The 14949-nt window shown below is 36.2% G+C and overlaps 1 protein-coding gene across 1 annotated transcript in view; it reads right to left on the minus strand.

Annotated features, from left to right (window-relative positions):
- Positions 1-14949, minus strand: part of Myh15 (myosin heavy chain 15) — a 144520-nt gene that overhangs the window by 39956 nt on the left and 89615 nt on the right. The window contains exons 28-29 of the mRNA XM_074072376.1: positions 12537-12663; positions 5120-5238 (exon numbers count right to left, since the gene is read on the minus strand). Of these exons, the coding sequence (XP_073928477.1) occupies positions 5120-5238; positions 12537-12663 (246 nt within the window). The remainder of the gene's footprint in view (positions 1-5119; positions 5239-12536; positions 12664-14949) is intronic.

The following is a 14949-nucleotide window of genomic DNA, read 5'->3' on the forward strand; positions in this document are numbered from 1 at the left end:
ACAGTATACAGTGATGTTGAGAAAGACACAGACTTTTGAATCAAGTAAACTTGGGTTCAAATTATGGCCTTTCTTGAGAGTTTATTGTAATTATTAGTGTTATAGAGGTAGAGGAGATAAAAACAAAGCTGCTGCTCTAAGGAGCCAAAAAGAAACAAGGGGATATACAAAAAAAATGTAAAAAATTAATAAATAGCATAAAAATGAAATAAAACAGATGGGCATGGTGTAGAATATTTGGCTCCTTGTCATCAATCTCTAAAGACCTTGGGAAAAGTCATTTAAACAATGGTAGTAGGAGTTACAAAAGTGCTAAAGTAGAAATACTGGAGGCTTGTGTAAGAGGCAAACAGAAGCCCAGGGCAGCCAGAGAATAGCAAATGGGAGAAGCAGATGGGTGAGGTAAGGTCACAGGAGGAGGCTGGAATGAGATTGTGATGGGATCTTGTAGGGCAATTGGAAGGCACTGGGAACACAGTCAGACAGTTTTCTAAAATATAAATCAAATCTTTACTGAGTAAATTTCTTCTCAGTTTATATTATCTGTATGACCTTGAACAAATTGTATGTCATTTTAGAGCCTTGGTTTTTTCACATATAAAGATATAATTCTACTAGCTTCATATAAGTGATAAGAAGAGTGAGATAACATGAGAGAAGTATCTAGTACAATGTCTGATGTACAAACAGTGGTAGTAATTTAACATTTTATAAACAGTAGATTCCAAGATGACCAAATAGAGATACCCAGTACTTGCCTTCTCCTCCTCGTCCCCTACAAAGAATAACAAAAACAACAATGGACAACTGCATTTTGAGGTGACTGGGCAAGGGAGAGAGCACTAGAACTCAGCAAGGGATAGATAAGAACCCTGTAAGACATGGAGACCTGGGATGGCAGCATACAGAGAGAAACAAAGTACATCAGCAACCATGACCATAGCTCCCAATAGGATAAGAAGGAGTCCCTATTCCAGGGTAAATGGAAGTATCCCAGTGGACCCCATTTTTGTAACCACTGGCATTCCTAGCTATAGAATGGTTCCACAGTCATCACAGGCCAAGAATACAGTTAGGAAAGATACCTGGAGAATGCATGGTAACTTTGCTTCAAAAAAGGAAATCACATTGCCTCTTTCCCCTATTTCCTAACGCTCAGGCTATTGCAATGCAGTGCCATCTTGTGAAAACAGACACAATGGAATTCATACTATCCTAGGGGTCAGAAGCCTCAGCATATCCAATATCCTTCAGGCCCCAGACATATTCCATCACACTAACATAAATTACTGCACTATCACAAATGAAACTAGACCTGGAGTAAACTGTGACCTCCAAACCCAAGCCCACATGATGCCTTAAAACACAGGGACATGGAGTTCAGCATTGTGAGGAAATAGTGCTGTCCCCCAGGCCTGAGAAACCAAGATACTTGTACCCTAGAACCTAAGGATTGGGCCCCTTTTCTACCCTCAACTTCCCACTGCTACCATCAAATTGTCCCATTATTGGGCATGGAGGTATACAAAGACATTGATTATAGCTAGAGAAGCTATAAGGAGATTACACTACTGTGCCCAAGTGGAACCAAAGTCAACATAACCTTGCAAACCTACATCCTTGATTCATCTGCAGGAGAAAGTCTCCATTATGAAAGCCACTTTATAAAAGTGGTAGAGACAACTCAACTGCCAGATGTGCAAATATCCATATAGGGACATGAGCAGAATGAAAGAGCAGCCAATATGACTCCTCCAAGAGATACAATAACTCTCTAGCAACACAACCCAAAGAAAATGATATTGATAAAATAACTGGCAAAAAACTTAAAAAATAGGATTCTAATGAAATAAAAGAGAATATAGACAATTCAGTGAAATTAGGAGAATAATTAATCTTATGATGAGAAATTCAACAAGGACATAGGAATTGTGAAAAGAACTAAATAGAAATTCTGAAACTGAAGAACTCAATAAGTCAAATATAAAATACAGTTAAGAGCCTCAAGCAGAAGAATTTCTGAACTTGCAGACAGATCTTGAAATATCCCAGGCAAAACCAAATAAATTTAAAAGTATGAAGAAAGACTCCAAGACTTCTGAAACACCATTAAGCAAACAAAAAGATATTTAAATTGCAGAGATTTGGTAAACTGAAGGGAAAAGGCAAAGAAAACCTGTCCCATAAAATAATAGGTGAAAAATCCCTCAATCTTGGAAAAGATAGTGGACATTTAGGTTGAGGAGCATCAAAGGACCTCAAGTAGTTTGGGCCAAAAATGGCCCTCCCTGGGGCGTATTATTCTCAAACTAGTAAAAATCCAAAAAAAGAAAGAGTTCTAAAAACAACACAAGAAAAGCACCATGTCACATTAAGGGGACCCCAGCTAGACTAATAGATTTCTCAGAAAACAACATTACAGTCCAAAAGAAAATGGAATGTCAAATTTCTAAGAGAAAAAAATGCCAACTAAGAATATTTATAGCCAGCAAAACTCACCTTCAGCAATGAAAGAGATGTAAAGAATATTCAAGGTAAGCAAAAATTGAAGGATTTCACCACTGGTAGATTGGTCTCACAAGAAATACAGAGAAATAAAGAGTAATACATCTCAAAGTGAAGAAAAATATCTACCACCATAAACACACACACAATTGCTTAGAAAATAAGAATAAGAATTGAAAAATGAGATTGCATCAAATTAAAAAACTTCTGCACAGCAAAGGTAACAACTCCTATACTCAAAAGAAAGCCTGCATAATGTAAGAAAATCTCTGGCCATTATTCATTGGATAAAAGAATAATACTTGGAATATATAAAAATCTCAAAAAATTAAACATCTAAAGAACAAATAACACAATTAATAAAGGGACTGATGAATTCAACAAATACATATGCATATGCAATGAAAAATCTAAAGATTCTGCAAAAGACTATCAGCTCTGATAAATTTAGTGAACTTACAGTAACAAAATCAACACATGAAACATACAGGAATACGTAGAAATCAATTTAACTAAAGAAGTAAAATATTGCTATATTGCAAATTATAAAACACGGATTCAAGTGTTTTATAATTTTATAGAATATACAAAAGAATGAAAAGACATTCCATGTTCATGGATTAGGAGACTGATATTTTTAACATGACCCAAAGTAGACTACAGGTTCAGTGTAATCCCTACCAAAATACCAATGACATTCCTCCACAGAACTATTTTAAAAATCACCAAATTCATCACATGATGAGGTGAGAGTACACAAGGGAGGTATGAGGATAGGCAAGAAACCCCCCAAAAACAAGATAGCATTTGATGTCCTCAATGCAAAGGAACTAATGCAGAAACTTTAAAGCAACAGAAGTCAATAGGAGAAGGGGACCAGGAACTAGAGAAAAGGTTAGTTTGAGAAGAATTAATTTAGAATGTAACACATATGTACAGGAAAGCAATGCTAATAAACTCTCTGTATAGCTATCCGTATCTCAAATAGCAAAAACCCTTGGTCCTTCCTATTATTGCTTATACTCTCTCTTCAACAAAATTAGAGATAAGGGTAAAATAGTTTCTACCTGGTAGTAAGGGGGTAAGGGAGGAGAAGGGGTGGGGGAGGGAAACGGAGGTGGTTGGAGGAAGGGGGCGAGAAATGACCCAAACATTGTATGTACATATGAATAAAAGAAATTTTTAAAAATCACCAAATTCATATAAACAAAAAATAAACAGAATAGCCAAGGCAATCTGGAGCACAAAAATAAATAGGGGTGGGTTAGTTCAATATTAAATTGTCAGTAAGTTGCAGAACTTAGTTATTTCTTCCTATGCGATATAATTTTGTTAGTAGGTGATGCCAATGAATGTGGTTCTTTTGGGTGAAGATATAATGACTAATATGAGCGATGAATTCATCTTAAGCCCTGGTACTTAAGGCTAATTCTTAGTTGATATTCAAGGTATCCTGTTCACATGTTAATATGTACAATTTTAGGGAAAAAAACAAGAGAAAAATAGTGAGAATGGCCTTGTTCTACATTTTAAAAAAACCTCTTGCTTTTTTTTTTCCTTTTTCTTTTATTATTCATATGTGCATACAAGGCTTGGTTCATTTCTCCCCCTTGCCCCCACCCCCTCCCTTACCACCCACTCCGCCCCATCCCTCACCTCCCCCAATACCCAGCAGAAACTATTTTGCCCTTATTTCTCATTTTGTTGTAGAGAGAGTATAAGCAATAATAGGAAGGAACAAGGGTTTTTGCTGGTTGAGATAAGGATAGCTATACAGGGCATTGACTCACATTGATTTCCTGAGCGTGGGTGTTACCTTCTAGGTTAATTCTTCTTGAACTAACCTTTTCTCTAGTACCTGTTCCCCTTTTCCTATTGGCCTCAGTTGCTTTTAAGGTATCTGCTTTAGTTTCTCTGCGTTGAGGGCAACAAATGCTAGCAAATTTTTTAGGTGTCTTACCTAACCTCACCCCTCCCTAGTGTGCTCTCGCTTTTATCATGTGCTCATAGTCCAATCCCCTTGTTGTGTTTGCCCTTGATCTAATGTCCACATATGAGGGAGAACATACGATTTTTGGTCTTTTGGGCCAGGCTAACCTCACTCAGAATGATGTTCTCCAATTCCATCCATTTACCAGCAAATTCGGTCGAAGAGGACGACCATCCCCGATAGAGGAGGACCGTTCTTCGGTCAAGGGTACACGAGTAGCTGCGTTCCCCTGCTAGAACCTCCAAACAAGCTCTCAAGAACCTCTTGCTTTTAATAAAAGAACATTTTTATCTTTTGTTTAATTCCACTTCTTATTGAACAGTTCAATTCGAATATATAGGATCCTTTCCACCCTTCTGTTCGGGTAATAATACACAATGGAAACATATTTGCTTGCCCTAAATCTGAAAAACTATGGAAGTGATTTGAATTAAGGAAGAAGATCTTTCAGCCACTAGAGTTATTCCTGGCACATACAGGGCCCAACATGGGTTTTTTTTTCCCCATCACATTTATAGCACTTTTCCTTATTCTTTTACAAAACACAACATTGAGGCCGACTAACCAAGCACTACATTTTCAACACATAGTCAAGTCACTGGTGAAAAATAATAGACATATTACTCTGGTTTCTTCTTGTAGCTGCTCTCTCAATTCTTCAATTTGCTGAGTAAAGTTTTTCTTTTCCCTGGAAAGTTGGTTTATCAGAATCTCTTTTTCTTCCAGCCTCTTTTGTAACTCACCTATGGAAAAATTTCATAAAATAAGTTAATCATGATCTTTCTCAGCTATTGCTGCCCTTACTTGACCTGCTTTATGGACAACCATATTGATTCCTACCCATATATATATATATATATATATGTGGGTACATATATATATATATATATATATATGTACTTAGGAAAGGCCTGAGAATCTTGTTATCAGCAAAATCATGGCAATGAGTCTTTCCAGTATTCACAAGAGACGCAAGAAATGATTTTTAAAAGTAAATATAAGTCAATAATAGATAATATTAGCTACTGTTTATTGAGAAACTTCCATGCTCTAGGTACTTTATATTATTTAGTTTAATTTTCATCCTAAGTCCTAGAGATGTTATATTACCCACTTTACAGAGGAAGAAACACAGCAGCTCACTTACATGTGACTAAAACAGTAACACACATAGCTGGTAACTGGTGGAGGTAGATTCAAATGAAGTTCCTACCCCAAAGAACATATTCTTTCTCCTATGCCATGCTCTTTTGTTTATTATCTTTGGCTACACCAATTTCTGGCTCATTTTATATAATTAAAATTTTTGGCTCATTTGTAAAATGAAGATAACAATGTAATAAAAGGTGAACATTAAATGAGTATGAATGTATTTTGTAGATGAATTGCTAAAAAGACATTGGAAATGGTCATTAAATGGTAAGAAATGTAGCCTTGAGAGCCTTCTCTCACGGGTACCACAATCTATTCTACCTTCCTGTTTCCTTCATTAACTACAGGACACAAATGCCCTGGTTATTAGCAATGTAACCAAAAGTTGAGCCAATTCTAGACAAAGGAAGTTGTTTCTATTAGCACAACACAAAAAGGCCAAAGTATTTACAATTCCCACTCCTCTTGCTCAAACAAGTTATAAAGCTTTCCAAATTATAAGGAATCATCTGCCTGAGGTTAAGCAGCACTTCCCAAACTTTTTGGTCTCAGTCACACATACTATACTTAAAATCATTGAGGACTTCAAAGAGATTTTGTTTGCATGGTTCTTGTGATAACAGTGTATTGGAAATTAGAGCAGAGATTAAAAATGATGTTCATATGTTAGTATATACAATTTTAGGGGAAAAGCTATAATTTTCAAAACCAAAAGAAAAATAGTGAAAATGGCCTAGTTCTGTATTTAAAAAAAAAAATCTCTTGCTTAATAAAAGACAGCTGCAGTCTGTTATCTGCTTTTAAATTCAATCTTACAATATATGGTTTTGGTAGAAGTACATGAAGAAAATTCAGCCTTTCCCAGATATGTGGTTAGAAGAGAATGGTGGTGTATTTACATGGCCTTTTCAGATAACTTTGATCATCATTTGATAACACACCAAAACTTAACAAGTTAAAGTCTTTTAAGGGTTAGTTACAGTATGCAATCAAACCACATCAATGAACATATTTTCTCTACTACATTGAAATTCAGTGAAATATCTTAGCCTTTGCCACACATAATTTTACAATGTGGAAGGATGATTTGAAAATATATATTAACTGAACTATGTGGTTCTTTCAAATGTTGACACATATTCCAGAAAAGTATAAAAGAGGAAAAAACAAACTAGTTTTTCTCTACTGTTAGACATTCAACATTTCTGACACCAGGTGTGTCTTCCTCACATACCAAGTAATTTTCCAGTGGACACCAGTTGGGTATCCTACAATTTTACTCATTTGTGACACTATCTCCCTAAGACTGCATCAGATCTACTAGCTGAGATCTAGATGACCATCTCCCTCTAGATGACCATAACAAGTCCAGGTTGTCACCTATATTTCTGATCTCATATATATCAGTTTTATACATAAGGGTTTCCATGACCTTCTCCTCAGGTTCAACTAATTTACTCACAGAATTCAGAGAAACACCTATGTTTACCTATTTATTATAAAGGGAATTACAAAGGCTACCGCTGAACAGCCAGATGGAAGAGATAGATACATAGGGCCAGGTATAGGAAAAGGGGCACAGAGCTTCCATGTGTGCCCTCTTTGGGCTGCCACTGTCCAGGAACTTCCATTTTCTCAATAATGAAAAACTGGAGAACCTGGATATGTTTTCAAGTTTTGGGGTGTTTTCCTTTGTTAATGTTTTGAGATTTCATTACATAGGAATGAGTGTTTAAATCAGATACCCTGTAATCAACTGAACCTTTAGCCCTTCAAAAGGTCAGAGATAGAACTGACTTTATTGGTGCCTTGGTCTTTCTGGAGACCAGTCCCCATCCTAAGGTTATCTAAGAGGCCCCAGGCATCTCATTAGTATATGAAATATATTCCTCTCTTTAGAAATTCACATATAATATAAAAATCATATTTGTTACAATCACCACTGATCTCATCAGAAAAGTCCTTAATAACTGAAAGGCTTTAAGCACATAATGGCATATATGTTTTCTAATATCTAAGTATTACCTAAAATTCCTATTTTACTTTTGGCAACAAATGTATCTATTGTAACTCTTTGAAGTGACTGGTTTACTTTGCTCTGTTTTGAGAAAATATCTGCCAAACATATAAGTCTGTGTAATCATAGTTTGTTTCTCAACTGTTTTTTTCCAATTAAAGTGATATTCCCTGAAAAATACAGTAGTAGTGTGGTGATTCAGGAGGGTGAGGCAGAAGGATCTCAAATTCCAGACCAGCCTGGTTAAGTAGTGAGATTCTGTCTTAAAAAATGAAAAGCCACTAGCATTGCCCAGAACATAAGATTATCAATTATCATACTCTAGTATGAGACAGAGTTCTTTATGTACACTTTTTGTTTTGTCACACAGAATATTAAAATGTTTTATATACATAAGAGTTGGGAGGTAATAAATTTTTGCTGTTTCACTAAGTACATTCTTAAGTGAATCTGACTTTTACAACCTATTAGTACGTAGTACTGAATAAAATGATTATTAGATCAGTGAGTGTAGTACTACTGATTGAACACATGATAGGTCTTCAGAACTTTTGTCATTGCTGTTGCATTGTAAGGGGACAAGTGTGAGGGGAAATAAAATGGCAGAAATGTCCCTAGGAACTAATGTCAACCCTGGGGATGAAAAGGAACAAATGGCAGAAATAACCCTCGGGGTGTAAAGGGATGGATGGCAGAAGTAACTTTGTTTTAGATAAAGGAGATAGGAAGGCATAGTTAAAAGCAAAACATTTAGGGAAACTGAGAAACCAGCTTTGCACACAGGTGCTGAGGCACAGCAGTTTCTCTTCCTAGATAAGGAAAACAAAATGAAACATTCCTAAAGGCAGACATCTAAGGAATGAGATAGAAACCCCTAAAAGAAAAGTAATATAGCAAACTTTTCCAAGATAAACAAAAAGGGATCTCACCAGAATAATGGGTAGTAGTCATAAAATGTAGGTGATAAGTTTCAAGGACAGGAGGAAGTAAAGAGATCTTCTTGGGATCTCCTTACCTGATAGGGATGGGGGGCAGCCAGATGGTCAGGTTCAGCAAGAAGTTAATCAAACAGCCAATTATAGCTATAGTTTCAAAGTAGATTGGGTGGGGGTGCCTAAAGTCAGGACTCCATTTAAAAACTTCATGTACCTCAGTCATCTGTTGGCTTAACTCTTTCACTAAGTCCCACCCATCAGGGTGCTTTCCTATCCTTTCAATAAATTTTATTCTTTCTTTACTCTTAACTACTGGTCTGGGGCATGAACTTGCTTTAACTCTTAACTGCTTGTCCGGTGCCTTCAATCATTGACTGCACCAGGACACGAACTCTGGGAACAACAATACAGTCTGGTATCAGCATTATTATAACAGGTACATAGTGCTTTTGCTAAAAAGCACTGACACCTTACTTGAACCCATAAATTAACTAAAAGTAGGAGAAAAACTTAGCATCTCTGTCTCTATTTTTGTATCTGTCTTTACTCTGAGCCATTCACCTTGTAGTCACCTTGAAATCCAGGAAGGCCAGTACTGATAAATAACATCTTTATAATAAAGGAATAGAGGAAACTGCCCCCCATAAAAAGGAACAGCAGAGTCTTCCAGGAAAAACCACCCAGGCAATAATGACTTGCTTATCAGGATAAGCAAGATTTCTCCCTTTAAGTGATAACATCTCCAAAACCAGGACTGGGATAGTGATCAACCAGGCCATACTTTGACCAGGATCGTTTAATAATTACACACACCTTTCACTCCCTACCTCAAATTCTTTCTTGAATTAAACCTAAAACTCATGTCTGTACTCCAGAAGTGCTGAAGTGCCTACTTTGCCTCTTCCATGGCATGCAGGAACTGCTCAAACTGCATAATGAGCCTCCTTTCTCTTCCCTTCACCACTACTCATCTCGTATTTGGCATCTTGGGGCAAGTGGCTGAACCTGATATGTGGAACCCCTGAAGTTTGGGCCTACACCTAAAACTTCAGTATTACTATCAACATAAATGGAAAAAAGAATTTTGAAACAAATAGCATCTAAGTATCATAAGAAATAGCTTTAATATCCAAAAGTCCTGAAGGATCTTGAGAATTGCTGGGGGTCAGTAGTTCCAACTTTAGTAGTCGCTAGGTGACATATCATATTTAAAACACTTATGAAGAAATGAAAATAAGGAGGTTGAAACTAAGGAATTATTTATACCATTGAACTAGTACCTATTGGTGACTTAATCAATCATAGGTACTATTGGGCTCCTCTGAAAGCTGAATATGATAAACTCACAGCACACGGTATAGAAACTTAGGTAATAGAAGTAGAAAAGCAGCAAAAACAAACAAACAAAAAAAATGCGAACATAGATCCAGTGAGAAGAAAGGAAGCTTAGAGAAATATATACTTCAAATTTACACAAACACCAAAAGATGAAGAAGTAAAGGAGGGAAGAAAAATGTCCTGTGTCCTAAGCAGAATTATCTCACACTGACTTTTACTTTACTTAGCACCTACCAATTTTCTCATAAAAACCATGAGTATAAAGTTAATGTCAATAACTAGAGGCATGCAACCAGTGCCTATTAAGGGCCTATGTCTCTGGCCCATTCTTCATGGCCAGACATATAAATACTCTCTAGCTTTGTTTCTGGACTGTGGAGTCCACACACTGATAGCATCCTAAATGGCACAGAGGATCAACCTGGGGGATTCATAACAAGGCCAAGGGTCACACACTGTGTGAGCAGTGTGAGAAGGGTCCCATTTGATGTTCTTGTTAAAACCAAAATCACTTTCCTTTTCTAGATTTCTAGGTTTTTCATTTTGCAAACTCATTTCATTTTCATTTCAAACCCTAATAAAAGGAAAATTCTGAGATGTTCTAAATTGAGTTATGGACAGGAAGATGGAAGTTTATGTTGTCTGACATCTTTGAGTTAAAAGCAAGAAAGAAAAGAAAAATGAAAGTTTTCTAATTCCTTTTCTAAATGTTCAAGATTAGTCATCAATGCAACATATCATTATGTTGTAGAACCAACCAATCAAGAATCAACAAGCGCTTCTTCTTATGGACTATCCTCATACCCTGGGATCTTACCTGCTTCCTGTTCCTTTATTCCTCTTATCAATAACCAATGCAAGTAGCAGTTTAATGTAAGTGATTTATGCCTTCTTCTTCCAACTTTCCATTATAAAATACCCTGGCTTCTTAGATGTTGTAGACATTTTTGCAACTGCTATCTGGTTATGCTGCTAGTGGCTTAGGGAATTTGAACCAGGACTCAATCCTTTTATTTTTGGCTAGCATTTACATCAGCTCAATAAAAACATTTGTTTCAGAGATCTCATTATTTCTAACATTTTGTTTTAAACCCTTAGATTTAGCATCTAGAAAAAGAGATAGCTACTTATAAAGGATATCAATAAAACCCAAATGATCTTCACTCTCTAATTAAGTGTGTGCCTCTGGGTGCAAGAATATATTGTGTATTTTCATTGACCTTATAATTCTATCTCTGGAAATATATTACTGAAATAATTCTAACTATAAACAAATATATACTCACCTGCTAATCACAGTAGAGAAACAAGTCAAGTTACAAGGCAAGACTAAGTAAATCACAGTCCATCAATCTGATGGATTGGAACAGCCATTATAAGTGACTGAGCACATAATATACAAAATAGCATATGATAAATTTTAAAAGGCAAATCCCTAGTAGGAGGAGGGTAAATGAAGAGGATAAATGTGGGTGAATATGGTCAATGTATTTTCTATACATGGATGAATACGGAACATTAAAGCCTGTCAAAGTCATTTTAAGAAGGGGAAGGGTGAAGAGGGAGAAACAGGAGTACATTGTATATATATATATATATATGGAAATGTCACCATGAAACCCCCTGTCCAACTAATGTATACTAATAAAAAGGTTGAAAAAAAGGCAAATCCAAAATATATTGATACAATATAAAAGGTTAGAACATTTAAAAAAATTAATAGTGGTTGATAGTTAGATCCATGGGGCATTTTTCTGTTTTTATTTATCAAATGTTTATAGAACACCAGTAAGTGCCAGGCAGTGTTGTAAAACATTGACATATACCAGTGACCAAAACAGTTCCCTGTCCTCATGGAATTCATATTCTGGCAGATGGAAACAAACATATTTATCATGTAAGTAGGAAGTTTGGGTGAGAGTAACAAATACTATGAAAAAAAATTTTATCAGCACATTGAAGACGTAAGTTGATAGTACTCAAGTATAACCTTATCAAAAGGGCTAGCCTGACCTTTTCTGATTATCCCCTTGATTAACCTTTAAATCCAAGTCTTTGCAGAATAAATAAGTGTTCTAGGTACAGGGAATAGCAAGGCCAGAACTCTAGCTAGAAGTATGCCTGGTGTGTTCAAAACACATTAAAGAGGGCAATGTGGCTAAGCAAAATGAAAGCAAGCAGCAAGTAACAGAAAAGATCAGAGAGATAATGGGGGACTAACCATATAGGCCTATGTGGGACATTGTTCACACTATGGCTTTTACTATATGCAAAAATGATGTAAGTTCATTATTTAAAATTAGAGGACAATGCCTATTCAATGTAAAATGAATCATGTCTAGTGATAGTCAATAGATTCTTAACATCCTTTGATCTTGAAAGATGTTTCTACCAACTGCCTATTTCTTTTAGTCTTGGCAGGATCACCGAAAACAGTAGGGAGGTAACCTTTCCCAGACAGAGGCATGTCTTCCAACACGGATAACTCAGAGGCTACGTTCCTCCCCAAGAATCTTTAAATGCTTACCTAGTCTGTTGTGCCGCCACAAGACTCCAGCGATTAAGGATTACTCACAAGTGAAGCAGCATGTTTACTTACCACTCTCACTCCACAGTTTTGTCTTCTGTGCTGTCAGGTCATTTGCCAACTGAGTCATCTCATCCAGTTTTGTGTTTGTTTCATTCAAGCGCCCTTCACACAGACTATTGAGTTTCTCAGCATTAGCCTGTGAGTTGTGAAAGAAGAATTGGTCATGGCTGACAGAGTCCATACTAAATTATCTGCCAAAAGAGGGTGGTGATGTCTAGCTGTGGGGCTATATGACTTCTACAGAACAGACCATAGCATGCAGCATGAAATCACATCTTATAATTTAAGCAAGTACAATAAGTTCTGGGTCTGTACCTATAAGAGACCTGAGCTTCTCAGACTATAGGTGTCAGTGAAGAAATCTAACTCCCTGGGTATTAGGATCCTCTCTGGAATTCTCTGCTCTTCTGAAAAAGGAAACATTTCAAACACTAATGACATGTCAGACATGATCATTTTTGGCATTATATATTCACCAGTCTTTCTCTCTTGCTAGAGTATGTTTCATGAGGTTTGAGGTTCTGCTTCATCACAGATCCCCAGTGCCTAGAAGAGGACTTAAAACATACTAGAGGTTAAATAAACAAGAAAGAAGGTACATAAGGAGGGGAAGGAACAAGAAGAAAGAAAATCTAGAGGACTGAACAAATAGGCTAGGAAAAAGTAGATGGATGGGCGATGCCATAGCACAGTAACATAAATTTGTGCTGACTGTCAAAGCAACTGCACCCTTCTGATCACTATAGCTACAGGCTCAAGAATAGCCTGTTGGGCTAACACTTCAATCTCAAATCTCAGTTTTTCAGAATTGTCTTTTCATGCTTGAAGAAAAGGATTTGCCACTGGCCTCTACACTTCTGATTTTGGTAACCAATCAAATGAGCAGGTTTTTTTGACCTTCTGGAGACTCATGCAAGTGATTCTGAAACCCAAGAACTAAAAACTGTTAAGCTGCATGTGTATGTGAGCGGGTAGAGGTTATCTAGGAGTTAGCAACAGTTTAGATTATTATTTATATGGTCACAAATGCTGAAATTCCATGATTCTGTAGATTTTTTTGTGAAACTCTTCTATAAATTATTTTTGAATACCTTCTATCTGTCCCATGATTCTTGGTGATGATAATAATAATCATAACATTTACTTACATTGTTTATCACAAACTCAGCTTTCGTCTAGGCTCTGTATATGTGTTAAATCTCAATTCATACACAGGCCCATAAGGCCTTTGTTTCTATAAAGAGTATTGTAGAAATGAAAGACTAAGAAGACAAAGAAGGGATTATATCATGGCAACTTAAGAAAACAATGAAACTTGGTGAAATGATGAAAGCTGGCAGTGAGCCTAATAGTCATAGTTTCAGCCTAATGGTTATGAAATACCAATGGCCAAAGAAGATTTAAAATGTGATGCCAGGTTTAGTCCTCATGGAAACTTCTGAGTCATGAAATACCTTGGCCATCTCTAGGTGGTATGCCCTATGCCATGTAAAAGATTGTTCTCTTTAAGCTCACACTAGTAGTATTCTAAGTTCTCTATGAAATAATACAAACTTGTATCTTCTTATATCTACAATGAGTGCTTGACACACAGTAGACATTTAGTAAATGCCTAAGACATCCCAATTATTGCAGACTTTAAGTGGTAGATTGGCCAACATACAGATTTGGTTTTTGACTTGGTGATTCGCAAACAAATGAAGAACCAATTCCAGTGCATGCTCATTTGGAGATTGACAAGGAACACCAATGTATTTCTAGAGCCACAGTGTACACTACTTGACGGAGATTCAGTGGCCAATGCCAATGGCATCACAGAGGTTAGAGCATTGATGTTAAATGCCCAGCATGCTCAATTACCCAAACAAAACTGGAAGAAAGCTGTACAAGTAGTAAATGTAACAGTTTTTAAGTTGTTTTCCATTTTTAATCATATTTTGAATGTTGAATGTTTGCTCACACTTCTGAAAGCAATTTTAATGATAAAAGTTTGCACACTCATTTTTTTCCCTCAAAATAGCCCTCAAAAGTTGAGACTGGTTTTATTTTATAAAAGAAAAAATAATATCAGAGAGGCTTAATATTTAGCCCAAATTCACAAAGTTTCAGAAATGAGATTTAAATAGAAACTGTTCAGATACAATTTTTTTAAAGAAAGGAAAGAAATAAAAAGAGAAAGAGTAATTATTAAATTCCCAAGCATCGTCCATAGGAAGTAATAAGCACAAAGAAAATGTTAAGGATTAAGTGACTTGATATACTAGGTGACTCAGACTGTCACAATTCTTGACTATGTGTACAACTTTATTTTAAATATCCAATGATAAATGACCCATTAACTGAGCCACAAGAAGCTTGTTTAGGTGTGAGAAATGTGAGTTCTGTTTATAACCCCAAATATGTTGTGTTATACATTTGTTTG

The sequence above is a fragment of the Castor canadensis genome, chromosome 5 (genome assembly GCF_047511655.1).
Source record: "Castor canadensis chromosome 5, mCasCan1.hap1v2, whole genome shotgun sequence".
Classification (NCBI taxonomy): domain Eukaryota; kingdom Metazoa; phylum Chordata; class Mammalia; order Rodentia; family Castoridae; genus Castor; species Castor canadensis.